Consider the following 27,239-nt stretch of genomic DNA (forward strand, 5'->3'; position numbering starts at 1 on the left):
CAGTGAAGATATATTTATTATGTGAAATACAGAATAATCAGAAGCATTTTCAAAAACAATTAATAAGCATTCCTAATATTGCCATAATTGTACATTATCCTAAGACAGTACGGGCCAGACTTCAGAGCTCAAAAGAAACATTTTGATATTGTTCTTAAACTAAATCCTTCAGCCAACATGGCAGGTTCTTCTCCCCAAAGAGCATTTTCATACATGTTCAAATTCCCTCTAAATAATATAGGACTTTCTATGTTCCAAACAATTTCATAGGAAATGGCTTCTGTTTTATGGACAGAAGTTTTAATTAGCCAACACTTGCCGCTAGCAATTGATCTACATATGCTGCTGTTCTCTGGCTGACGTGGGGTGGTAACAAAGACAGTACAGTGCCAAATTTTTATAAATAATAAACATCAAGTTCTTTACAATCTGGATTTTTATTTGAACATTAACACTTTGGATTACAGCTTGTCTGAAAGACAGAAGTCGCTTAACAAAAGATATGCAGAAACAAATGCTTCTGAGCCGCTTCTCCAATCCCTTTCCCATCCTACTGAATCCTTACAGTCCATTTTGAAAATGCTCTACAACTATCCTGCAGAAATAAAAGCAGTGTGAATGTAGGGGTAGCAAGTGATTACCTAGTAAATCTAAGATTATTTTTATTAAATATTATATGTCCTGAGGGGCAGCTTCTAGAAGACCCAGTCATGGACAAGGGACTATAGCACCAGCTGCTGTGACATGCCTGCTCCTAAAACACTTTAAATCTAAGAGACAAAAGACTGTTGACACATTATTGCAGGTGTGGGGAACCTGTGTCCCTCCCAGATATTGTTGGACCTCAACTCCCATCACCGCAGCCAGCATAGCCAATGGTTTGGGATGATGGGAGTTGCAGTTCAGCAACATCAGCACACACACACACACAGGATCCCCACCCCGCCATACTGTCAGGATAGAATGGTGGAGAAAGCTGTCCAAGCACCACTACTTAGTTACATTGAATATGGCAAATGTGTTGCACATCCTGTAAAGTGCCACACAGAACAATCGCCGTTACTGTGACAGGAGTAACTTCCCTGCTGCCTTCATGCAGAACATCTTGAGCTCAGGTACTACCCAGATTCCAAGTCCAACTCAGGGCAAGGTATCCAGTGCACTGCAAACACACACCCTTGCATTGAGAGATGAGTTTACACTTATTTATTGAGCACACACACAAGGATATATACCAGCCTTCTCCACCCTGATGACCTCCAGAGGTGTGGACTACAACTCCTGTCATCTCTGGACAATGACCATGCTAGCTGGGCATGTTGGGAGTTGCAGTTCCTGGATGGAAATGTTGTGGAAGGCCAGGTTGCGGAAGGCTGATATACACAGAGGCAACCACATGCACAGTTAAGGACTTGCACACATCCCATGCATATGGCAGACGATGCTGCAGTGGCGGGAACACAGAGATGCACACATGGAAGTGATGCTGTTGCAGTCATACGTGCAGCCACCAGCACTCAGACTCAAAAAACACACATACACACGCTGCACAGTGGCAGATGCACCTTCTTGCCCTCAGAGGTCAGCGGTATTGCTGCTTTTCTGCTGAGCATCACTCTCTGCAGGCACCAATGGGAGTTGTGTTCCAGCATGAGTTACAGGCGGGTAGCACTCTGCGCTGGCAGTGAATTCAGCCGGGGCGAGGGCTTCGGTGGTAGATACAATTCCTCTAAGAAGCTGAGGGAAGGGTTGTGCAGGCCTGCCCGGGCTTTAATCCGAGGAGACATATCACCATGTTCATCTTGACCGCCTGAGCAATGGCCAGCACAACATAGTGTGGCCCTGGTGATCAGCCCATCCATGGGTTGCAAGGAGTGCAGCCAGTACGGCAGGAAATCCCAGCTCCGAAGCCACGTGGGCAGTTGGCTGGGCCTACACGACTGCATGATGTTGACAAAGGCCACGCAAGCCAAAAGGCTCAGGAAAGGGACCCCCACACCCACCAGGACCCGCCATCCTGCCATGGAGAGTCCGAAGACCAGCAACGGCAGCAGCAGGAAACAGATGATCAGGTAGAAGACAGCAAACCAGCGATATTTGGCTGTCCGCTCACCGAGTGCTTTGGCCATCCGGATGGGGAGGCGGGTGCAAGGCAGGGGGTACCACAGCAAGATTCCGGAGATGTTGAAGAAGAAATGGCAGAGGGCAATCTGAGGAGGGAAACCAGAAACATGGCATCCATCTTGGAGGCAACATTGGGAAGTGATGGCACTCCAGGCTGAAGGGGGTGGCAGTGCCTGTGGAAGACTACGGTTCTCCCTTTCCCCTTGCTTCTTTAGGAAGGCCCTCGACTCCGGCCTGTTCTTGTGCTTGCTGTAATAGTCTTGGCCTTCCAATATCGATGCAGTTCTGACAAACTGTGTTTGGTGGCAGTATTTATTTAATTTATTTATTTACTGCATTTACATTTATTTATTTCAACCACCAATAAAAGAAGTTCTCTGGGTGGTGTACAATACAAATTTTAGTAATGTTTATAACATTACATTTTACAAGATTAATTTTAGATAGATGGTAGACAGACAGATCTGTGGCTTGGAAGCCTTACCCTCATAAGCTAACCCCAGCTGAGCAGGGTAGGGAGAGGGCATCTGCTCACCTGGAAAGCACTGGCGAGTTTGTCTCCTGGACTGGCCAGGGCAGCCAGGATAGCGGTGGTTGTCGTCCCGATGTTGGAACCAAGGGTGAGCGGATAAGCACGTTCTAAGCTAATCACCCCGAGGCCTGTCCCACCAAGAAAGAGACAGTAGTCAGGAAAGCGGCACCTCCATCACACCCAAAGTACATGGAATGGGAAGTGTTCCTTCTTCAAGCCCTGGAGCGTATTCCACCCATCTAGAGCCTCTTGGGACATGTGCTGTTCTTACTCATGACCCATCTCAGGGGTTCCAGGATAGCTTATGCTTCACCTCACCGTTATCAACACTGACTACTTAACCCAAAGTTATTTAATTTATTGCTTTATTTCATTTCTATACTGCCCGATAGCCGAAGCTCTCTGGGTGGTTCACAACAATTAAAATCACGAAAGAACAACATAAAACAATACAAAATATAAAAGCTTAAAACGATAATATAAAAGTACAACCAGAATAAAACCTAGCAGCAATGCAGAAGTTTAAAATACAGATTTAAAACAGCAGAGCTAAAAGACTAGAATGCTAAAATGCTGGGGAAATAAAAGGGTCTTCACCTGGAGCCAAAAGGAGTACAATGTAGGCGCCAGGTGAAACTCTAGGAAGCTCATTTCACAGCCGGAGGGCCACAGCATGAAAGGCCCTCTTCCTGGTAGCCACCCGCCTCACTTCCTTTGGCGGGGGCTCCTGGAGAAGGACCCCTGAAGATGATATTAGGGTCTGGACAGGTACGTATGGGAGGAGGTGAAGCTTCAAATAACCTGGCCCCAAGCCATTTAGGGCTTTGAATGTTAATGCCAGCACTCTGACAACACTTTTGCAATGCTTTGGTCTTTCATTCCAAATGCTTAGCTTTTATATATCCTGGGTTAGCTACACCCAGGAATCCCAAGATCCACTTCCCCCTACAAGGGTGAGTGGGATTGGTGGGACCAATAGGCATTATTGACTTGGCTTGTGGGTAAAGAATATGGGTCTGGTCATTTTAGTTTCTTTTTATATGCGCGCACGCGCGTGTACACGCACACACCCTCTTGCCGTGACCTTGGCCCTGGGTATTTGTGTCCCTAAGGAAGGGAAGTAATTGTTGACTCACCGATGAGTGGGGTGATTGCTGAAGTGAAGACCGAGCTGCTCTGCACAACGAAGGTCATTCCAGCACCGACCAGCATGGCGAAGTAACCAGTGGCCCAGCCGAAAGGGGATGGCAGATCTGCCCAAACCAGTGCCAGTGTCAGAAAGAACAAGGAGGTCAGGCTGTTTTCCATACATGGATTCGGTCAGAAGAACCTAGGCCTGGAATCCAGAGAGGTCCCACTAGAGTGATCCAAGCCCTTTGGCCCAAGAGATCACCAGGAACCGGGAATCCTCGCCGGCTCTGGTTTCAGACCACTCACCTGTGTTGATGACGTTCTGGATAGCTCTGGCCACCTGGCCTTTGAGCACAGAGTTGAGCAGCTTGACCAGCATGATAAGGCAGGTGCAGAGCACGATCAGCGAGCCCGCCAGCAGCATGAGGCCCACAGCCAAGTCTGGCAAAGAGGAGTCCACAAACAGGTGATTGCCTGGGTGAAGGAGCAGGGGTCAATGCAAAGCCCAGGGAGTGGAGTGGGCCCTGCCCAGTTCCTCTTGACGTTCCTGCCCCCATGTTTGGATCGCCCATATTGCCCCCACAGGAGGGGTGGGGGCACATGTGTGGCTGCTGGTTCTAACAGAGCCCTGCTGCCTGAAGGGTGGTGGCGGGTCTTACATTTCTGCTTCAAGGCCCTGCTGAGATTCCCAGCATTTTCCAGGTGGCATGGAGCAAGGGAAGTGCAGTTCAGAAGTCTCCCTCTGGTGCTTGTGGAAGAAATCTAGAGAGAACCAGGGGGGCATCAGGGTGTGAGGACACGTGCAGGAGCTTAGGGGACATGGGTGAGAAGTCAAGTCACCCATGCTGAGGAGAAAGCAGCCTTACCATCATAGTATTAATACTTGGTGTTTAGCCATTTTAGTGCTTCCATCTCATAAGATACTTCCTTTGTTCATTCAGACATATTTCTTGCAGGCAAAACAAGATGCTAACTGCAACACCAATTATTCTTCCTGTGTAAGGTTTCCCACAATAGTAGTCTCCTTATTTCAAAGACCCTATAGCAAGATGTTGGCAAAATGTTCTTTCCCTTACACTTGGGTGTCATTTGTACTGCAATCCTAGACTCACTTCTGTGGTAGGAAGCCCCATTGAACTCAATGGCCCTTACTTCTGAGTAAACATGCATAGGGTTGGATCATTATTGATTCATGGTTTCCAACAGACAACTCCTTCCAAGAACAATGTGTAATGCTCAGTTTAATGTCTTGTCTTACTGTCTTAATTTCAGCACTTAATTTAAGTTTGAGGGCCTATGTGACCTTCATGGAAAAGATGATAAGACTGACCCAACATCACATGGGCTGAGAAACTGCTCAAGTCCTGAGATATCACGTTACATTAGAAGTGGTCACAATGACTCATGAAAGAATATATGATATGCTGGGCTCAAGATTTGGGAGATGATATTCCTGTGTGTGATTGTGAAAATATCTGGTTCAAAGGACAAACATTTTCACTTAATATCAATATTGAAGAGAACTGTTTTAAGATGATTTCAAGGTGGTATGTTACACCTGTTATTATAAATAAAATGAATAATATGTATAACCCAATTTGTTGGAAATGTAAAAAAAAGAGTGGTAATTCCTTTCATATGTGATGGACTTGCTTTTTAGCAAAACGTTTCTAGGAAAAATAAGGATTTTATTAAAGGGAATCTTGGGCTATCTGATTTGTTTAGATCCACTATTGTTTTGTTGATTATACTAATTAATTCATTTTAGATAAGAGAGCTAGCTGTATATTTGGTTAGTGCTGCCAGAGCCTTGTGCACAAAATATTGGAGGCAATCTATAATCACTAATATCAGAACAAGGGCTTGAAAAAGCTTGGTACCCAGCTCCGCTACGCCAAATGAAGGAGCTCTCAGTATCCTAGCCCTCTGACATCTCTGACATCATGGTGACTCTGCTTAGTTGTCTCTGAAAAGCTGGACGTACACTGGGCTGTCCCTGAAACCTTGCCTTCCCAGCTTTATGTACACACGGAAACTGTTCACTTTACATTCTCCAAAATGCCAAAACAAAGACGTCCCTATAATTAGCCAGAATTAAGCAGTCGCTTCAGGCAGCAGATGCTGGGGGGTGACAGCAAGGTGCTGGAGGAGAGACCTGTGGACCATGTGGCCTGTTCTGTGGCCCCTAAGTTAGCCTGCTGCCTTCAGGGGCAGTGGAGGATGCTGTCCCATTATCAGTGTTGAAGAGAGATCCATCTGCCAGTCCAGCTGGCTTTTGTACATGGAATGGCAGGGGATGCCATCTTGTCATTTGCCGCAGGCAGCAAAATGTCTTGGGCCACCACTGCATGAATCAATTATTGGCCTGTGCAGTTTGGTGCTGAGCCATTGAGACTTGGCAGCCACTGTTCCTTTCCTCCTTGGCCCGAGCTCTCTCCCCTGCTAGAACTCTCACCTGTGGGGCTGGTGCATCACACCACAGCCGGATCAGACTCTTGTTGTGCAAGCTCTCGTCACCTGCGGCAATGCCAGTGATCACAGACTTATCCAGCTACAGGAAACAAGGGAAAAGGCCATGGAAACTCTGCCAGGGATGCGAGAAAGAAACCCCAAAGACTTTCACAGAAGAAAGAAGAAGGAGCAGACCCTTGGCCCTAGAATCTCAGGGAGGTCATATGATTTAGACAAGCAAACCAGCAATTTAGATGTTGTCCTGGAGCTAGGGAAGCAGGCTGGATTCTAAGAGACCTGCTGTAGCCCCTGCCCACATCATGACCTCTCACACATGAGCATGTAACATGTCTCCCATTATATGGGAGTGTTGCGAGGGTTACTTTCCCTCTGAAGGCAAGGAGTTGTTCGCATATTGTAGTATCCAGAAAGCAGCTCGATATGCAAACCTTAACTGGGTGTTTGCCCTCCTGGGACTAAACTTTGAATCTAAAGTCAAAGGATTTGAAAATGTAGCTAATGTTAAAGGCTGGGAACTCCAAGAACTACCCTTTCATGGCTATTGCAGGATATTCTAGGCTAGGAGGGGGGAACCTCAGGCCCGCAGGCAAAATCTGGCCCACCTGTGTTCCCCAGATCACACACCCTTTCCCCAACCCTGTTCCAGGCCCTGATTGGCTCCTACCCTGGCCTTCTGATTGGTTGGGAGCTCTTTGCAAACTTTTCTGAGTCCTCAGCCCAGCCTGTAACATTCCATTAATGACCAGAAGAAAGCACAGCAGGACTTGCTTCTCTCATCATTCCCCACGCACAGTCCTTGCCTTCCAAATTCCTTTCCCTGGTTTGCTTTTGTTGTTGTTGTTCAGTCGTTAAGTCGTGTCCGACTCTCCGTGACCCCATGGACCATAGCACGCCAGGCCTTCCTGTCCTGCGCTCTCTCCCGGAGCATGCTCAAGTTCATATTCATTGCATCAGTGATGCTATCTAGCCATCTCATCCTCTGCTGTCCCCTTCTCCTTTTGCCTTCAGTCTTTCCCAGCATCAGGGTCTTTTCCAGGGAGTTTTCTCTTCGCATTAGGTGGCCAAAATATTTGAGCTTCAGCTTCTGTATCTGTCCTTCCAATGAGCACTCAGGGTTGATTTCCTTTAGGATGGACTGATTTGACCTCCTTGCAGTCCAGGGGACTCGTAAGAGTCTTCTCCAGCACCACAGTTCAAAAGCATCAATTCTTCAGCGCTCAGCCTTCCTTATAGTCCAGCTCTCACAGCCATACGTTACTACTGGGAAAACCATAGCTTTGATTAGACGGACCTTTGTCGGCAAGGTGATGTCTCTGCTTCTTACTATGCTGTCTAGGTGTGCCATAGCTTTCCTCCCAAGGAGCAAGCGTCTTTTAATTTCATGGCTACAGTCACCATCTGCAGTGATCTTGGAGCCCAAGAAAGTAAAATCTGTCACTGCTTCCATTTCATCCCCTTCTATATGCCAGGAAGTGATGGGGCCAGATACCATGATCTTCGTTTTTTTAATGTTGAGTTTTAAACCAGCTTTTGCACTCTCACTTTCACCCTCAACAAGAGGCTCTTTAGATCCTCTTCGCTTTCTGCCATTAGGGTGGTATTGTCTGCGTATCTGAGGTTGTTGATAATTCTCCCGGCAATCTTAATTCCGACCTGTGATTCATCCAACCCGATGTTTCTCATGATGTACTCTGCATATAAGTTAAATTAGCAGGGCGACAATATACAGCCTTGTCGTACTCCTTTCCCAATTTTGAACCAATTGGTTGTTCCTTGTCTGGTTCTTACTGTTGCTTCTTGTCCCTCATACAGGTTTCTCAGGAGACAGGTAAGGTGGTCTGGTACTCCCAGCTCTTTAAGAATTTGCCACAGTTTGTTGTGATCCACACAATCAAAGGCTTTAGCGTAGTCAATTAAGCAGAAATAGACGTTTTTCTGGAATTCTCTTGCTTTCTCCATGATCCAGCGAATGTTGGTGATTTGATCTCTAGTTCCTCTGCCTCTTCGAAACCCAGCTTGTACTTCCAGTAGTTCTCGGTACACATGCTGCTGAAGCCTAGCTTGTAGGATTTTGAGCATAACCTTGCTGGCATGTGAAATGAGCGCAATTGTACGGTAGTTTGAACACTCTTTGGCGTTGCCCTTTTTTGGAATTGGAATGTAAACTGACTTTTTCCAGTCTTGTGGCCACTGTTGAGTGTTCCAAATTTGTTGGCATATTGAGTGCAGCACTTTAACAGCATCAGTTTTTAGGATTTTAAATAGCTCAGCTGGAATACTGTCATCTCCGCTAGCTTTGTTGTTAGTAATGCTTCCTAAGGCCCACTTGACTTCGCTCTCTAGGATGTCCGGCTCAAGTTCAGTGACCACACTATCATGGCTATCAGGGACATTAAGATCTTTCCTGTATAGTTCTTCTATGTATTCTTTCCACCTCTTCCTAATCTCATCTGCTTCTGTTAGGTCCCTGCCTTTTTTGTCCTTTATCGTGCCTGTCTTTGCACAAAATGTTCCCTTGATATCTCCGATTTTCTTGAAGAGATGGTTTGCTTTACTGCATCCTAGGTATTAACTCTTCGCCAGCAGCCAAAGAATTGGCCTCAGCCCCGAATTTATTGAAAGTATGGACTCCATTTACCCCCAAAAGATGGACACATGGCCAGGATGACAAGCATGGGGAGGCCATGCTTAGATTTCCCACCCCCACAAAGACTAAAGAGTCCACACTTGATTCCCCAGTAACACACACCTGGATAATAAGAGTAGTGAAGGGCTCTGTGATCACTTTCAGGAGCTCTGGAGCATCCTGTCCACTGCGGAAGTTGAGGGCTGCCACAGCAACCTCGGTGATACGGTGCAGATAGCCACTGGCCACCTCAAGAGGCAGCAAAACCAGCACTGACAACCAGTTGAAGCAGTCATGTACGGTGGCCCCAGCAAAGGCCCTGCCAGACAGTAGAGAAGCCATTGTTGGTGTGACGTTTTGGAGTGGTAGCATGGGATGAGAGGGTGGGGGATGGGTCCTAGCTGGGCAACCTTTCAAATATCAGCCATCCCACCAGTATTTTACATAATTTCCCTCTGCATTGCCAAATCTCTCTCCCACCTCCACTTCTGCCCATCTACTTTGCCTATCCCATCACTCCAAAGTACCAATTACTCCCTTGTTGAGATGACGTTATTCCTCACTACCCCAACTAATTCCTTTGGGCCTCAGCAGCCTCAGCCACCTGCTGCCATCACCCTATATCAGGGTTGGGGAACCTCAGGCCTGGTGACCAAACCTGGCCCTCCAGATGGCCACACCCCCTTTCCCCCAACCACCAATCATTTGGTGGTTCCCCAGCTTTTGTGCAGTTTTTCCCTCATTCTAAAAGGTTGAAATGCCTTTCCTGTGGCTGACTTAGTGGCAGTAAGAGCTTTACGCTACAACAGGCTGGCATTTTTGGCCCTGCCCCTTTTGCCTTTAGCCCTGCCCACCACTGGAGTGCAGCCCCCAAGAGCTTCCCTGAAATTGAACTTGGCTGTCCAGCTGAAAGAGGTTCCCTACCCTTTTCCTATAGTATCCCATGCCTCCCACCCTTTCTCCTGGCGTTGTCTCTAACACAGCCCAGAGCAGGCTCACCCCTGGATATCTCGTTCTCAGCCCGCACTGACTGTGCCTGCTGCATGCCCACCATAACACTCGCCTCTTAAATTCATTTCTGTCTCCAGCCTGCATGAGTGCCACAATGGTGTTGGTGACTGAGGTACCGATGTTGGAGCCCATGATGATGGGGATGGCAGAACCTACCTCCAGCACTAGGAAGGAAAAAGCAAGGAGAGCTTGCTGAGTGCTCTGTGCCGGGCTTGGGGCACCGAGGGTCCAGGCAAAAGTCCTTACTGTGGGAACCCCAAGCTCTGCGGTCATCTCCCGTCCTTCCCAACCCTGCGTACATCCCCAGAAGACACTCAGATTTCATCAGTCCCCCGTTTCCAGTGAAATGCAAATGTATTTCATGATCATGTTAAGGTAAGCAAATGTTGCCAAGATATATGAAGAGGGCAGATGTACTAGGACATAGGAACATAGGAAGCTGCCTTATACTGAGCCAGACCACAGCTCCATTTAGCCCAACATTGTCCACAGTGATCTGGCAGCAGCTCTCCAGGGTTTCAGGCAGGATTCCTTCCTAGCCCTGCCTGGCGGTGCCTGGGATGGAACCCAAGACTTTCTGCATGCAAAGCAGGTGCTGTACCAACTGAGCTATGGCCCCTCCTCTAAAGTATACAGCAATAGCTGTAAACATGTCAGAGTCAATGGGGGGAAAGGGGGGAGTGTGTATGTAGCCTACAGCCTAATTTCCCCTGCACCTACATCCAGCCAGACCATCACATCCCATCCCTCAGGGCCGGCCCAAGACATTTTGCTGCCTGAGGTGAAGAACAAGATGCTTCCCCCACGCACCCCACACCTCCCCGCCATGCCCATTCCATGTACAAAAGCTGAGAGGACTGGCAACTGAATCTTTCCTCAACACAGAAGATGGGATACCATCTTTTACTGCATCTGAAGACAACAGGCTAGCTTTGTAAGCACAGAGGAAGCAATGCCTCTCCTTCAACACCTTGCTGCCGTCTCCCAGCGTGTGCCACCAGAAGCAACTGCCTCACTTTGCCCGATGAGAGGGCCAGCCTTGCCATCCCATTCCTTCGGCTCCCATTTTTGTCCACCAGCATTACTCACGCCCTGAGGAGACCATGCTGACGATGATGGAAGTGGAGGTGCTGGAGCTCTGAACCAGGACAGTGACGAGGATTCCCACCACAAGCCCCGCCACTGGGTTGGAGAGAATAGCGTTGTCCTTGAAAATATCCCCTGCTACTTTCCCTGGAAAAGAAGCAGAATTTAGAGACGTCTGTGCACGAAGCATCTAATGAGGCCTGGATGGATCCAAGCTTGTTCACAAAGCAAGTTTCAGGGCTCAGCGGTTGAACATGTAGTTTGCATACACATTTCCTTGCCTCTCCAGGTAAATGGTTCATGTATCAAGGCTTCGAAAAGCCTCTCCCTGGCAAGTTGCTGCCAATTCAGGGACAGGCAGAAGGTAGATCAGAATCTTCTGGTAGATGTTTGGGGTGATTGGCAGTAGATCTGAAAGCCTTTAGACTCTCAAATGTTTAACAATAGCAACAACAAAAAGGCTTCTTCCCTCCTCAGCCCCTCCTCTCTATATGAAGCTGCTAAAGGGATGAAAGGTTGGGGGAGGGGAGAAGCCAGGTGTGGATTTTTGTGGGAGAGGACTGCAAGCTCAGTTGCGACACTGAAAACCCATCCTTGCTCCGAGCCATGGGTTCAGAGGCACCTTGTTCCTTACTTACTTGTTCCTTAGTGCACTGACCCACTATTCCGCGCCCAAGTCCAGTTGGTGGACCTTGAGGTTCTAGTAAACAACAAAGTAGATCCTGGAAGCCAGAAGTCTGCCCACCCCTACGGTCAGGACCAGCCCAAGACATTTTGCCACCCGAGGCAAAGGACAAGATGGCAGCCCCCTCAATTCTATGTACAGAAGCCAACTGCGATCACAGTTAATGTGATCATTTCGAGTGTCACTTCGACACTGGCGATAGCATAGCGCCCTCCACCATAATTGAGGTCAGCAGGCTAGTTTAGAGGGTGCAGGATAGGCATGTGGCACACATAGCCCTGTCCTCTAAGAAGGGAATGGTTGGGAGCTCAGGAAGAACAGCTGGGGAGCTGCTGCCATTGCCCTCCATATCTGCCATCTGAAGCAGCTGCTTCACCCTTCCTAATGAGAGGGCCGGACCTGCTTAGAGTAGGCAATGCTGAGCTAGATATACTGAGCAAGCATCATGACTCAGGCAGGGAGAGGAGCCAGGGAGGGGCAGTCAGGCCCAAGGGATGTAAGGGCTCAGTTGGGCCTAGGAACCTGACAGAACAAGTTGTCTGCTCCCAATGACCTCTCATGGATTCTGAAGGATCCAACTACATGTGCCCTTACTCTCTGCTCCATGGTTCCTGCTCTTGGATTGGATAATCACCCTTTCCCCTTGGATTGGATAACCCCCAAACCTTCTGTGGGCTCAGGCTCGCTGAGACATGACAGTCAGGGCCAAATGTGACAACGCATGGGAAATACATGAATAGTCTCCCAACATTTGGGCGGTGTGCGGTGCGGCGGGGTCCGAAAGGCAGGCTCAAGAGGCGGCCAGTTTCAATGAAGGAATGTTGGTGTAACCTTTCCCCTTTCCTCCCACTAACCCCCCCAAACTGTTTAAGGGGGACCCCATATCGTTTCCCCTGTGGGTGGGAAAGCAGCTTGGGGGAGGGTTTTTAAACAACAAAAAGCAGGAAGTAGAGGAGCTAGGCAGCAACTTGCCCTACCACTCTTCCACTCCCAACTGCAGCTTCTAATGCTGCTTGCCAGTCAGCCAGTCCGTCAATGGAAAACTCTGCCATGCATCTACTATGTGTGATTTAGTTTGGCCCTTAGATTTAGAGCTTTTCTACACGAGGGTGTTAATTCACTGTATCTGCTTTTTGTTTCGTCATGGGATTGAGCTCTGAGAACTACATGAAGAGCGTTTCCTTCCCAGCTTTTCTGCTACATAAGCTCTAGGTGACACTGTGGTAGAGTGGAACAGTGCGAATCCACATGGAAAAAGAGGTTTCTTTCGCTTTCATAAATAATACCTCATTTTCCCTGCTCTAAAAAAACTCTCTGGAAGCCGTTTAAAAACAGAAGCGAAACTGGAGGATCACATTATCATCTAAAGAACCTGTAAATAACTGTGAGTAGGGAATGACGAGTGCACAATAAATGCCTCGTGTAGAAAAGATCCTAATCTAAGGCACCTTCATATTCAGTGATTTCAAGCTATTCCCTCCCTACCCACCCCTATTGCTGCTGTCTGCTGGCTCCTGGGGTTGTCCCCATACTGTCTTCCAGCTTCAACCTCTTGCTGTCTCTTACAACTTCTTATAGCCATCTTTATGTTTTACATACAAGTGCACAAAATAAGAAAAGAGGGATTAGACAAATTCATGGAAGATAAAGCCATCGATGGCTACTAGTCATGATGGCTTTATGCTACCGCCAGCATCAGAGGCAGTATGCCTATGTATGTGAGTTTCTAGGAACATGAGCGGGAGGGTGCTATTGTACTCATATTCAAGAAGGAAGGACTGACGGACGGAAGGAAGGAAGGAAGAATACATTATGACCCTCACCTCCTGCCAGTTGGAAGGCAGAACTCAGCACATCAAGGGAGCACACAAAAAGGTACAAAAAGCCAAACATCAGGGGCACCTTGAGAAGAGAGGTGAGGATGGATCTGGTCCTTGCACATCTGCCAAGTGCTGCAAGGGAACAACAGGCATTAAGCACAGCTGTGCATTAGACAATCTTGGCCAGTTCAAGCCTACTGCTCCCAGTTCATGCAAGTGCTCCCCCCACCGCACCTTGTGCACTGCTGTTCCCTTTTCTTTCCCCACTTTGAGCTTTCCACTGTATCTCTGGCTGCAGGGAATGTTTATGCTCCCACAGAAGCCTGGGGAGGAGCTGTCCCTGTGACAGAAATATAATTTACAGAGTCAAGGAAGAAAGCAAGTTAAAAGCAAAGGCATAAAATGACCGCTGGGTCAGCTTGTGCCCCGGTATAGGAAGAGACGCTTCTGCAGTAGGAGAGGGGTGGGTAAAAGGCATCTTTCCATCAGACTGGCATTCCAGTTCTAAAAACAAACCCACTTCATTTCATCTCCAGCTTGGGTTGCTTAGTAACAGTAAAGGCCCTGCCAGTCATCTTTCTATAAATGCCTAGTGCTTCGCAGCAGGGAAATGGGCAGAAGTGGGATCAGCAATCCTTCAGCACCCACACAGTCAGCATGGGTGATGGAGAATAAAGCGAAGGAAATGCATTCTGGCACAACACGAGCACTTTAACTGTGCCCTAAGGGCAGTAGAAGAGAGAGGGTCAGAATAGGTTTGAGCCAGTTTGCACAATCCTAGGCCTCAGCAAATTCCCTTAAGGGAGACTTTGCTGTGGGAAGTGTTCTCTCTCAATATTTATCAGCTGGAAACAGATGGTGTATACTTGTTGCTGTTACACAGCCTTGATGTTTTCATTCTAACAAGCAGGGAATCATTACTGATTCATGACAAAGTTTCATCTTAGGGTTTTTTTGCACACTGCTTGGGCATACTGTTTAGGCATTCTGGTGTTGTTTTACTGTTTCAAATGCTTATATTCTCTGTTTATTTGGGGCTTGATACTGAATATTAGGATGCATGCTAGGCTGGAGTTTAGGATGATAGTGGAAATCCTAACAGACATATTCATTTCTTGATGATCAATGTAATAGCGACTGGTTGAAGTTATTTTTTTCCTGCTACATCCCATGTTATGTGGCCCAATCCAATGCCTGTTTACTCAAAAGTGTCTCATTAAATTCAAGGGACCCACTCCCAAGTAAGTGTGCATAAGATTGCTGCCTTAAAATAAGAAATAGTCACCATTAAAATGTTGAGTCATTGCATACACCGAGTTGCAAGGCAGGTCAACATGACCCACGGATCTTGTAATCTATCACAAAAGTTCCTACACGCTAGGAATTGGCACTATGGTCATACTGTCTGGGGTCAAAAAAAAATCCCAACTTGAATCCAGACTTAATGTATATGCAAGAGCTGCATGCGAACAACTCCTCTCTAATGTTTGCATCAGGGAGGTTTCTGTCTTTTGTGTTATTTTTGATTTTGCACAAATACAGGTCAACCTTACTTATCTTGATACCACCAGAGGGCAAATCTTCAACCAAGAAGTGTCCATGTTTGATGACACTAAACAGCAGTGGTTTCTTACAAGTCAGCCTACATATTAAAAAGCAGTTTGAAATAAAAATGGGATCTATTTAAAAGCCAGTAAAGTACAGACGCCACATATCTCCCTAGGAAGGGCGATCCACAAATATAGGGTCACCACTGAAAAGGCCGTATCTCTTGTGCCCACCAATTTAATAGGTTTTGATTGTGAGCCAATGAATAGGGCCAATGGGTGAAGTCAATCTCAAGGTCTGGACAGGTTCATAAGGGTAGTACAGGCAGTTCTTCAAGTAACTTGTTCCCAAACCACTTACAGCTTTAAAGGTCAGTGCCAGCACTTTAAGTGGGGCACAGAAACAAATAGGTAACCAAAGCAGCTGGTACAGTATAGGTGTTATATGCTCCAACTGCTGGGCCCCCACAAGCATCTGAGCAGTTGCATTATTCTATACTAGCTGATGTTTCTGAACAATCTTTAAAGGTAGCCCTACATAGAGCACATTACAATAGACTAGTCTGGAACTAACCTGGGCATGTGTAACCGAGGCAAGGGCCACTTTCTCTAGTTGACGGATCAGCCGAAGCTGATAAAAGGCCCTCTTCGCCACCTGCACCTCCATAGACAGTACCATGTCCTGGAGAACCCCCAAACGGCAAACCTGGTCTGGGTGTGTGTGTATGTGCGCAATCCCATCCAGAACCATTGCACCCTCTGTCCAGATCAGCAGAATTCCCAACGCACAGTACCTGACTTAACCTGGATTAAGTTTCAGCTTGTTTACCATCATCAATCCCAAAACTGACTCCCAGCTTCCCTGGGACTAGCATGTGAAAACAAGAGGCAGAATTGTGTATACTGATGACTCTTCAGCTTCCCTTCCAATAGAACAGGCTTTCCCAACCTGGTGCCATCCAGATGTGTTGGACTACAACTCCCACAATCCCACAGCCAGTATCCTAGCAGTATGGGAGTTGCAGTCCAACACATCTGGGGGGCACCTGGCTGGGGCATGCTGCTCTGTTGGAAGGAAAGCTGAAGTCTTAAGACAAAAATAGTGAACTGGACTAGCTTCTAGAATCATGCTCTAAACTGGCCATGGAAGGGGTCCTGACGCCTAGTGTCATTTCATTTGCAGCTGCCAGAAAGGGAAGCATACAGTACAGCGTATACTAGGTGCGCCTATTAGTCAGGATCAGGACATCATACCAAGGTACAAAATGGCTGAGCAAGATGCCCAATGGAAGGACAGGGGCAATTCCTTTGTCTTCACTCCAAACGGTCCAGATGGCTTTGGAGGCACGCTGAAGCCACTGGGAAGATACTGGCCACTTCTGCCAATTAACAGGCAGAGATGGAGGATTTTTATAGTGACCCCAGTTGCCCCTCCTCTTCTTGGACCTCTGCAAGGTCCTGATGTGGAGCAGGCACTAGAGTTTGCCTGCCTCATCCCCACAAGCAAAGTTGAGCGAGGGGAGACCTTGGGCTGCTAGATTCATGGGCCCATCATTGCCTCCGTTTGTGTCATAACGGAGTGATGGCAGAGGATCCAGGGCAGAGTTCGGGGTCCCATCTGGGATCAGGACCTGCTGACAGCTGCCCCATGTGGTGAAGCTTGTGACTGCAGGTCCTGTGCAGCAAGGAGCATAAAGGCCCCTTTCCTGGCTGAGTCTTGCCTGAGCAACCAAGGCTACTTGAGCTCTAGTGTGTCTTGTGTTTCTGCTCTTGCCCTTGGTCCACTCTTGCTTTCTGGCTTGCCCTTTGGTCCTGACGGCTCTTCAGTCCTGGTTCTCAGTTCCTGGCGCTCTCCAGACCATTGCCTGTGGCCCAGGGATGGGCAGAAAGTAGCACTCTAAATGTTTGGACTTCTACAACCAGCACTCCTGACCATTGGCCATGCTGGGAGGGGCTTCTGGGAGTTGAAGTCCCAAACATCTGGAGATCTACCTTCTGCCACCCCTGTCATTTGGGGGCAGGGGAGCCCTCAGACTGTTCCTTATGGGCTGTTAACTCCCTGTGCCCCCAGCTGAGTTGCGGAGACAGTAAGTTACTAGTCCTTCTTTCCAGAAGAGGCCTCATCAAGTCAGTGTTCCAGGTTGGTCCACACCAACGTACATTCTTCCCATGAAGCAGGATCATGTGTGGAGTAGGGATGTGCAAATCTGTCAACATCTGGTCTGAGGGATGTCCATGGCGGGGAAATCTGGCCCTCTTGGGGTTCGGTGGATTTCCCTGGCAGCTTGCGGATTTCAGCATAATTTTTGCTCTGTTAAAAACAGCAAGTGGCTGCAATGTATGCATAACTAAGCACTTTACCACCACAAATTGCATAAAATATGGTAATTACACCACCCTGGGTTCCTTGCAAGAGGAAAAAAGGCGGGATAGAAATGAAATGAATAAATAAATAAATAAATATGGCTGTGACTTGTGTATCTTGCCATTTTTACAGGAAAAAATTACACCGAAATCTACAAGCCACGCCAGCAGGGAGAGCCAGTCTGCAGGTCAGAGTCTTCAGAAGCCGACATCATTCAGGTCCGTCAAGGATTTCTCCAGCACCTGCAGTGTGGACAGGCACATCCACCCTGGAGAGGCAGGCACATCTCTAGGCTTTGTATGAGAGACAGAAGCATGGCAAGAGGAAGCATGACTCCCTTATTCTGCTCTCAAGCTGACCACATAACCACATAAAAAGGTGCAGTGAACGTTGCGTTGAGCCTAGAAAGCAGGCATTGTCTTCTAAGACAGGGCTGGGCAGAAGATAGCTCTCCAGATGTTTGGGATTTTAACTCCCAGAAGCCTCTGCCAGCATGGCCAATGGTCAGGAATGCTGGGAGTTGAAGTCCAAAACATCTGGAGATCTACGTTCTGCCCACCCTGTTCTAGAGTACTTAGGTCAGTATCATTCTGGGCTAAATCTGTGTGTGGCTTTCTTTTGGACAGAGTATCGTATGCCTCTGACTAATTCTTGCATAAAACCTGGCCAAGGTTAGCTGGTTGTTGATGCGAGGACTTTCTTGACCATTTTGCTGACTTGCATAGAGTGTGCATGTGTCAGCCACTTCAACCTCCCTAGAGGTACTCACTATGCTCTCGCCCTGCCCAAACATCAGCTCCAGAGCATAGGAAGTTTACAACACCCTCCTCCTTCTCCTGGCTGCTCCTCTTGCTAGTTGCTGCCTTAGGAGCCACCAGGGAGTCCTCTTTGGTGGTCTCCTGCCAGCATTTAGATGCCTCCTTGCAAGTATAGCGGGAAGTTCTACCTCCCCTTCGAGAGACATCCGGGCCCTTCCTGTCAGACAGATACGTTACATTCACCTTGGCAACATGCCATGCTTCTCCACCCGTCTCTTCCATCCTGTGTCAGCATTGCTGAGGCCATGGCTGCAGCCAGTTCTGCTCTTGCGTTGGATGGCTTCCTCTGCAGCCTCATCTGCTGCAGGCAGCAGGGGCTTGTGGCTGGGATGGATTCCTACACATATAGCCTCACACTTTACTGCTTTGACTTTTCTGTTCACATGGCACTGCTTTTACATTTTAATTGTGCATTCCTTTGGGGAAGGGAACCACCTCTAGCTTCTGAATGTGTACAGTACACATCCTAATGGTGCTCTGGTCCACTCCCCTGTCATAGCCTTGGATGAAGGGGAAACTGCGTGCGCTACAGGGGAGAATGCATTACCGCTGCTAGGATTGCCAAATGACCAGAAAAAAACTGGCCTGGCCTGCTCCTGTGATTTTAACAGCAGCCTAATGTGAAGAAATCAGCAGGTAAAGCTTTTAACAGCATGGAGATGAACATTATAATTTGCTACTGTTTGCAGATCAAGTTAAAGGCAGAGGACCGGGGACCGGGGACTAGTAAAAGCTGTCCAGTGGCAACCCTATGGAGAGTGGGACTTAATTGGCAGGTTATATTATATTATATATATACACATACACACACACACACACACACACACACAGATACACACACCAATAGCCAAAGCTTTCTGGGTAGTTCACAAAAATTCTTTACTATTACTAAGCGGCAGTATCACAACTGTTTGGCTGAATTTTTAGTACACATATTGTACAGGATGCAATCAATTGACTAGAAAAGTCTGTAACTGACTTTATTTTTGTATTTGTTGTCTATTGGCTGAAACTCTGTCCATAAAGGTTGCTTCCATGCTAGAGCTCTTTCATGCTGTTGAGGGATTGCTTTTCTGCAATTCGCTGGAAGTGGAATTAACATGGAAGTTCCCTACAAGCACTTCATACAGGTCTGTATTACTCCACAATGCTGTTTCTTAAGGCCAAGATCCTCTTGCAATGTTTAGTCACAAGTAAGTCCCATTTTAGCAAAGATTCCCACTGCTATGAATTAAAGTTTGCATAGATTCAGGCTGTTTTATTGCTTACTGATGTGGATTAGGGATGGATAGCTTGTCAATTGCCCCTTGAAGGGCTTCTTATCATTGCCATCAATTTCTGTTCCAGCGGTGGGAGGCTTTAATTACTGATTTCTCATATTTTCTTTTCACATTTTAGAGAGCACTATCTTGCCATTAAAAATTGAAAAGTAAACAAAGGAAACTGTTAATTTAAGCCTCCCACCTACTCCCCACCTCAGGAATGGAAACTGCTATCAGGCCACTGAAGAGAAGTTATTCAGGTAATCTATTAGCCTCAGTACGCTCATCAGGAAGCAATCGAACATGCTGAGCCTGCGAAGAGGAAGGGTTTAATAAAAGGCAACCATGACTGCAAGATCAATAGCACTGTTTCTGTGCCCACCTTAGACAGTGTTGCAGTTTCGTTATAAGAAAAATCCCCACAGATCAGGTCTGAAAAAGCACAGGAACACAACATAGTAAACACTGGAATTCAACAGGCTGATAACATCATTGTCTGGGTAAAAAGAGAGTGAATAAAGGATGGCCATTCCAGACAAAAGAGCTCATGTGGAAGCAACCAAGACTGACAACTTCCTATATAGGAGTGATGCTGTTGTTAGTAGAAGGGGTGCCTGTCACCTTAAAAAGATCAAGGAGCAGGTGATGGGTGCGACATCTGCCTGAGAAGCCAGAGGACTGCTGCCAGTTAGAGTAGCCCAGCCTTCCCCAACCTGGTGCCCTCCAGATGTTTTGGACTTCAGCTCCCATCAGCCCCAGCCAGCATGGCCAATGGTTGGGAATGCTTGGACTTGTAGTCTGACACATCTGGAGGACACTAGGTTGGGGAAGGCTGGAGCAGACATTACTGGGCTAGGCGGACAAAGAGTCTGACCGGAATAAGGCAGCTTCCTATTATGTTCCTACTATCTTGCAGGAAGTGGACCACAACTGAAAGGTCATAGAGATGCAAGTGTGAACGTGGCTGCGGTTCATTTGGAGGGGTGTGGGAGTGCCCTCCATGGATGCACAAGCATCCTGCTGCTTGCCCTGAAAGCAAACGCTTTCAGGGTTGAGGGTTGGTTTTTGTTGTGGAGCGTTCAATGTGAATGCATGCAAAAAGCTTGGAGAGCCTTCTCCCCAGAAGGAATGTTGCACACACCCAGGGCTGGGGTCAAGAGTAGGCATGTTTGGGCACCTGCCAAGGGCCCACACCCCAGCAGGGGCCCACTGATAAGAGCCCCCTCGGCACTGCTCGTCCTCTTCACCATGGCAACCTGCTCGCTCACCTGCCGCTCGCTCTGGCCCAGACAACAGTGGCACTGGGAAGGAGGAGCAGGAGATGCCACTTGCTACTCACCCACTGGCTCTCTGCCTGTCAAGCAAGCAAGTGGTAGCAATGACGAGGGAGAGGACGTGGAGCCAGAGCGGTGGGTGACAAGGCAGACTCACTGAGGGAGGACCCTATCGAGGGTGCCTTGCCCAAGGGCCCTCCAAAACCTGGAACCGGCACTGCACATCCCACCAGTTTCCCACACCAGGGCTTCTCGAACTGGTAGTCCCCATCCCTGGTGGGAAAAGATGCCCTGCTATGGGGAGCACTCATTGCTTCTGTCTTACTTGCCCCAAGATAAATTTCTGGGCCCTTGGGAAGGGAAAGGGGGAGGGAGGCAGGGCGGGGATCGAAGACAGCAAGGGCCTGCTTGCCTCAGTCCTGCTCGCACAGGGGCATTTGACTTTTGCCAGCCCCATCCCCCTCACTTGAATGCTCACGATATCCCAAGTTCCCTTTTCACAGTCCTCCTAACAGCCACGGGTTGGGCAACAGGGGTCTTTGTAAGGGTGACTAGGCAATTATTCTGGTTTGCAGGCCGGGTTTAGTAGCACTGCATCTATACAGCTTAACGAATGCCTCTGAATGCTTGTTACAAAGGACTAATTAAAAGCAAATCATTGACAAGATGGCCAGGCTTTGGTGTAGGAAAAGCCTCCTGGTGTTCGTCTACATGAGTACTCATCTCATGCTGGATTTGTATAGTGGAGGAGTGCAGAGCTTCTAAAGCATTTGTTAAAGCCAAAATGGCAGAGGCATGGCAGGGTGGGGAGGAATTGTTGCTTATTATCGCTAATGATGTCATAGGCAGTATTCATCAGGAACCCGTGATATTTGTGTAACAACCACAACCATATTCCACACAGCGGTCTCAATAGCCAGCAGACACTCTAGCTGTTGCCAGGGAGGGGGGTGTCCCCCAGTGCCAAAGAAATTCTGCTTAAGTGCTTCCTGGGATAATGTAATACCACATTGCAAAAATGCTAGCTTGAGGGACGAAATCTGGATCCTATCCAACAAATGAGTAACAACACAAGTAGAGTACATTTATTGAACAACAAAAACCTGTTTGGAAAGGCCCTTAATTTATCTCTAGACGATCAAAGAAATCCCTTCCCCTTCCACACACACCACCACCTTCTGGGTTTAGGAAGTATCTGCATGGTCCCAGGGCATAGTCTGAAGGCACATGAGGCAGCACCTTGCTGAAGCTAAGAAGGTTTGGGTCTGGCCAGTGCTTGGAGGGGAGACCAACTGGGAACCACATGTAGCCACCTTGAGTTCCATAATGGAAGAAAGTTGGGATATAAATGTAAAAAATAAAAAAAGTTGGTAACTTTTGGTCTAGTTGCCCTTTCCTTGAGGAAGTGGGTGAAACCTGTGAATAGCACAGCCCTCATTTCCCACCACAGTATCCTCAAGCCCCATGGTGCCACCATTCTGCAGTAGTTATCACTCTAGGTTAGCCAGCCTAACCATTTCACAACTCTTGTGGGAAGAGCTGGAAGCAGTGTGCTTGGTGCTGGAATGGGCCCTCTAGTAGAATTGTGGAATGTGGGCAGGTTATGTTATGGACTGTTTCCACCCATATGAACTTCCCCATCATCAGCATCAGAGACTCTGCTCTCTGACCTGTCTTTACTAAAACTCTGATTGGCAGGTACCAGGGACAAGGTCTTCTTGGTGGTAGCACCATAGTTGTGGAATCCATTCTCCAGGGAGGTCTGGCATGCTCCCTCTTGATCTCTACTGTTTATATGCTGCCTCCTTTGGTTTTAATGCTGCTTTGTTCTGTATTTTTTTTATGTTTCATTTGTGGCTTATTGGTTGTTGTTTTCCTTATAAGCCAGTTCAGAAAAATTGTTTCTAAAAGCAGGTATAAAATACTAAAATAAACTAGATAATGAAGAGAGCTCTTGTACAATTGCATGTGTATGGGAGCACAACGTTTCCCTTACCTGGTTTCTGCACTTCATCCAAGCCTGAGTGTGGGTTCTGCCATGGCTTGGAAGAATGAGTGTCCAGTTCATACTTCTCTGTGCTTTCAGCCAATCTCCCAGGGGAACCTGGGCAGAGATAGTCATGGTCTGGATGACTCACAACACAGACAGCGGGGAACAGATACGCTCTAGGGTCAGGGATCCTCTGTAGAGCTGCAGAAAAAGAGTTGCTGATTACTCACCCATGTCCCTGAGCTTCAGGACACCCTACTGTGGGTAGAGCCCTTGGGAGACAGACTAGTAGCAACCTGTGAGATTATCTTTGGCCCTAATCAAAGGATGAGGCCCCAGTAGAAAGAATTCCTACTGTACCATCCCATGTAAGGCCCATATCCCCAAAAGCAGACCATCTCCAAACACCATCGTAAGAGAAAATAAAGGACAGACTATCCTAGGAAAATAGGATGCCCAAAGAAGCAACTGTTCCCTATTGATCCCTTCCTGCCCTGGTGCTGCTGTAGACTGAAGGGACAGCTGTGCAGTAGGCATCAGAAGCACTGTCAGCATATGGACTAGAAACTCTAGAGCAAAAGCTCCGCATACCCACTCTTCAGGGGAAACAAATCTAGGAGTCCTAATTGGCCAGAAAATAAAGAAATGCCCAGCTTCCCCCAGAGTGAGAGGAAAAACATGAAGAAGGCAGAGTGAAGAAGAGAAGGGACAGAACATCGGTCAGGCTCAGGCTCAGCAAGTGTACTGGCTGGTGCAATGCTCAGGTGCAGGAGGAGATGCCTGTGCCAAGGACATAGGGACATAAGGAGAGCCAGGCTGGATCAGACCAAAGGCCTACCTAGTCCAGCATTCTGTTCCCACAGTACCTTGGGGGCTAGCGCAGAAGGAATAAGGTGGTGCCTGTAAGACCCTTCCTCCTCCTCCTCCTCCTACAGGTCGACGGCATTGGACTGGGCTCTCTCTCCCATATGGTAGCATCATTGCCTGCCAATCTGAACAGACACGGGTCATAAACAGGGGACTTACACTATTACTTATTTGATTGATTGATTGATTTGTACTCCATCTTTCCACCAAGAAAATGGTGCTCAAGGCAGCTAACAATCATAGGAATTAAACAAACAAAATTTAATAAAAACTTGGTTAAAACAATAATAAAACAAATACATTAAAAACATAATAACAGAGGAAAAACAGCAGCCAACCCAACCAACCGGCTTATGTGCCAAAGACCTGCTTGATTAAAATCATCCTGGCCTGCTGGCAGAAGATCAGCAGAAAGAGAGCCAAGCTACCCTCCCTCAGCAGGGAGTTTCGGTGCCCGGACTAACCTCTTGGCCATGAGTGAGTGCCACATATAGCAAGAAGCCATGGATCTCAATCAAAGATTCTGCACCAACACCTCAGGCTCACAGATTACTACTGTAGTCAGTTTCACAGCTATCGCTTCAGGCTCGCTCCTTATTGCCTTCTAGGCTATACAGGAATAGCAGAGGGGACTCTCCAATTGAGTTTTTAAGAGTGAAGCCAGGGCGGGTCTCTTCTGGTGTCCCACAACCCAGCAGTTCAAGTGGGTTCGGCCTGGTACAGATATAACTGGTGAAGCCCTGCCTAGCATTGTGCGGGGCATCCTTCATCCTATGAGATACTCTGGGCTTAAGTGCATCTGAAGGCCACGAACCTGTCTTAGAATGACCTGGAGTCAGCTGCCAAATCCAGCCCTGCTGAGGCTGCCCATTGTGGTGGCTTTTGTTCTTGTTGTTGTTGTCCCAGGCCTGAAGCTTGGTCCTCTAGTGCTACCTTAAGCTCTTGTCCCCTTACCTGCTGCAGGTGAGACACTCAGGCCAACATCTCAAGGTTGCACGCTACATCCACACTTCTCTTGCAGGCAAACTGGCTGGAGAAACACAATGGGTCCTTTATACGCAGAATAGGAGCAAAGTCTAACGTCTTGGGCTGCCCCTCGCATCCATTCCACCCTCCTTCCCTCCTCAGACATTCCTTCAGTTAATGGCTAACGTCTGTGTCACCCTGGGCTGTGAAGTCAGATATCCTGCACCATATTGGCAAGACACTAATACAAGCTGTGCCTAGGCTGCCCAGAATACTAATCTGATCCTGGCCCCACACACATCCCTGAGTATAGGCAAGCTGCAGTCTCCAAGGTGGACATCCCATTTCTGCTTCACACCATCCATTGACAGGAGAAATCTCTCTGTTCAGGCAGCAGTAGGAGGCCTTACTGTCTGGTGGGGTTTGGAAACCAATCGAAGCATTTCAGATGCAATATTGGGATTTTAAAGATCTATCATCATGAACAGGAAGAGCAGTTGATTTAAGATATGGGGCAGGGGGACACTTGGGGTTGTCTGGCATAGCAGCAGGAAACAAAGTAATGCTGACTCAGGAATCTGTGTGTTTCACCCAAGACAAGAGGCAGATCAGAATTATAGCTGGCCTTTGTGTTCCTATAAATGGAGGCCAGCCCTTGCTTCTTTACCCCAAATGCATCGCTACATGCGATGTGATACTTGCAAAACTGACTGATTCATTCAGACTGCAAATCTCCATTCTGAGATTGGGGCTAAACTGCAGACCTCATGGCCACCACATCTGACCAAATGTTTAGAGTTTTCTGTTTCTTCCCCCATGCCCTGCTTTTTGTTCCACCTATGATGAAGAAGAGTTCTAGGGAACTCTAAAGCTTTCACATTTTGGTGGAATTTTGGTTGGTCTTATTAAAGACCAGTGTGGTGTAGTGGCAAGAGTGTTGGACTAGGAGCTGGGAGATCCGGGTTCTAGTCCCCACTCGGCCATGGAAGCTCACTGGGTGACTTTGGGCCAGTCACAGACTCTCAGCCCAACCCACCTCACAGGGTTGTTGTTGTGAGGATAAAATGGAGAAGAGGAGGATAATGTAAGCCGCCTTGGGTTTCTTGCAAGAGGAAAAAAGGCGGGGTATAAATGCAATCAATCAATCAATTAAAGGTATTGCCCAACTGTGGATTTCGGATTTTTTTTTCCCTCATGGACCAGCACAGTTATCTTTATTGATTGTTAGTTATAACAGATAACATGACAGCTAGTATGGCATTTCATAAAGCCTTATCCAATGGCAAATTAAGCAGATACAGGGTATGGAAATTTCCAGCCAAGATAGAATAGTGTTGGCTAAGACAACACAAATTAGGCACATTTCTCTCTTTCATCTAATATAGTGTCTTTATTTCTATATTTACTTTGGGCCTGGGGTTTCCAGTTTCTGATCCGAATGAGGGCTTCTTTATCTTAAGTTATGCATCAGGGATCTGTAGTTCTTTTCATCCTGGCAGTACAGTGGTTAGGGTTACCACACCTGCTGGACTCATCTTTGCCACACCCCAGCCTAGAGAAGACAAGAAAGGATATCGTAGCTATTATAGTCACAAGAATCCCATTTAGATCAGGAGTTGGCAAATCTATTACCCCACATCCCAATCCCATTAGAGAGCAATGGCCTACCCCAGAGATGAGGAACCTGCAGTTCTCCAGATATTGTTGCGCTAAAACACCCAGGCCTTGCTCTCAGACGTAGGAAAAATGGGCCATGTTAAATATAAATAGTTTCATTTTGACAGCTTTCCATTCAGGGAATGAATGTGTGTAATAAACTTAAGCAGACCAAATATGCTTCCAAAGTACAAGCAGCAAAGATCATACAGGGGTGGCTGTACATATCTGGGCTTTGTAGGAGGCCTGCCTCTCTGTTCACCATCTCTGTCTCTCGGGTCCTGTGTTCCCATGCGGCTATGCACCCCTGAGGTCCCCTGAAACAACCCCTCCCTCTTTCCTAACATGCTGTTACTGCTGTCTCCCCCATTAAACAGTGGTGCTTCAGGTCTTCTATTGGCCAAACTGATTATTTTTGTTGTGTCAAGGGGATAGGGAAAAGCTCATTTGCTTGTCAGTCACATGCAGCACTCTGCAGCCATGTCTTTTTGACTCAGAGGAGGAGGCTGCCTAGTGACTACAACTGCTTTGGGCCATCTACTGGACTATGAAAAAATGGTAGGCCAGGCTAGGGCCATATCTACATGGAAATGCATGCAGAAGTGTTTTCAGCCTTTATCCAGATTATCATAAAATCAGCTTTGGTCCATCAGCGGCACGCGAAGCAAGAAAAGCAGAGTATACACCACCTGAAAACCCACTTTCACAAGTCATACAAGAGCACTTTACGGCACCTTACTTTAGGGTTGGGCAGAGTCCCGCCAGTTGAAGTGAACATCATCAACGGCAGAGATGCTGCTCTGCGAATGAAAAAGAATTGTTCCATACCTTGTCCATGCTCCTGCTGCTGGCTGCCCCCTCTCCTTCCCCTCTGTATATTCTTTAGCTTTCAGTGTATCGCAGTAACAATACTGCGAAATACTGCTGCTGCTGGCTCCCGCTACTGGCTGCCCCATTTCCTTACCCTCTGTGAATGAAACTGCCCTATTGTGAATAGGAAAAAGAGG

The 27,239-nt window shown here is 47.5% G+C and overlaps 1 protein-coding gene across 1 annotated transcript; it reads right to left on the reverse strand.

Annotated features, from left to right (window-relative positions):
- SLC34A1 (solute carrier family 34 member 1) lies at window positions 1-27,188 on the reverse strand. The gene is made up of 13 exons (XM_084829814.1): window positions 27,061-27,188; window positions 26,094-26,128; window positions 22,750-22,944; window positions 13,491-13,619; window positions 10,986-11,129; window positions 9,949-10,060; window positions 9,009-9,204; window positions 6,243-6,338; window positions 4,447-4,549; window positions 4,094-4,261; window positions 3,793-3,909; window positions 2,660-2,784; window positions 1-2,210 (listed from the first exon to the last, which is right to left on the reverse strand). Exons 1-13 carry the CDS (start codon window positions 27,186-27,188, stop codon window positions 1,656-1,658), a joined length of 2,103 nt encoding a protein of 700 aa, XP_084685940.1. The 3' UTR covers window positions 1-1,655.
- Between the last annotated feature and the right edge of the window lie 51 nt (window positions 27,189-27,239).

This window comes from Heloderma suspectum, chromosome 2 (genome assembly GCF_057233095.1).
Source record: "Heloderma suspectum isolate Gila_16-S chromosome 2, 16-S_ref, whole genome shotgun sequence".
Lineage (NCBI taxonomy): Eukaryota > Metazoa > Chordata > Lepidosauria > Squamata > Helodermatidae > Heloderma > Heloderma suspectum.

Excerpts from the sequence above, each read along its gene's own strand:
- SLC34A1 (XM_084829814.1), bottom strand. The coding sequence starts at position 27,188 with ATGGGGCAGCCAGTAGCGGGAGCCAGCAGCAGCAGTATTTCGCAGTAT. Across the intron at positions 26,129-27,060 it reads GCAGCAGGAGCATGGACAAG|GCTGGGGTGTGGCAAAGATG; the intron begins GTATGGAACAAT and ends TGTCTTCTCTAG. Across the intron at positions 6,339-9,008 it reads TCACTACTCTTATTATCCAG|CTGGATAAGTCTGTGATCAC; the intron begins GTGTGTGTTACT and ends TGTTTCCTGTAG.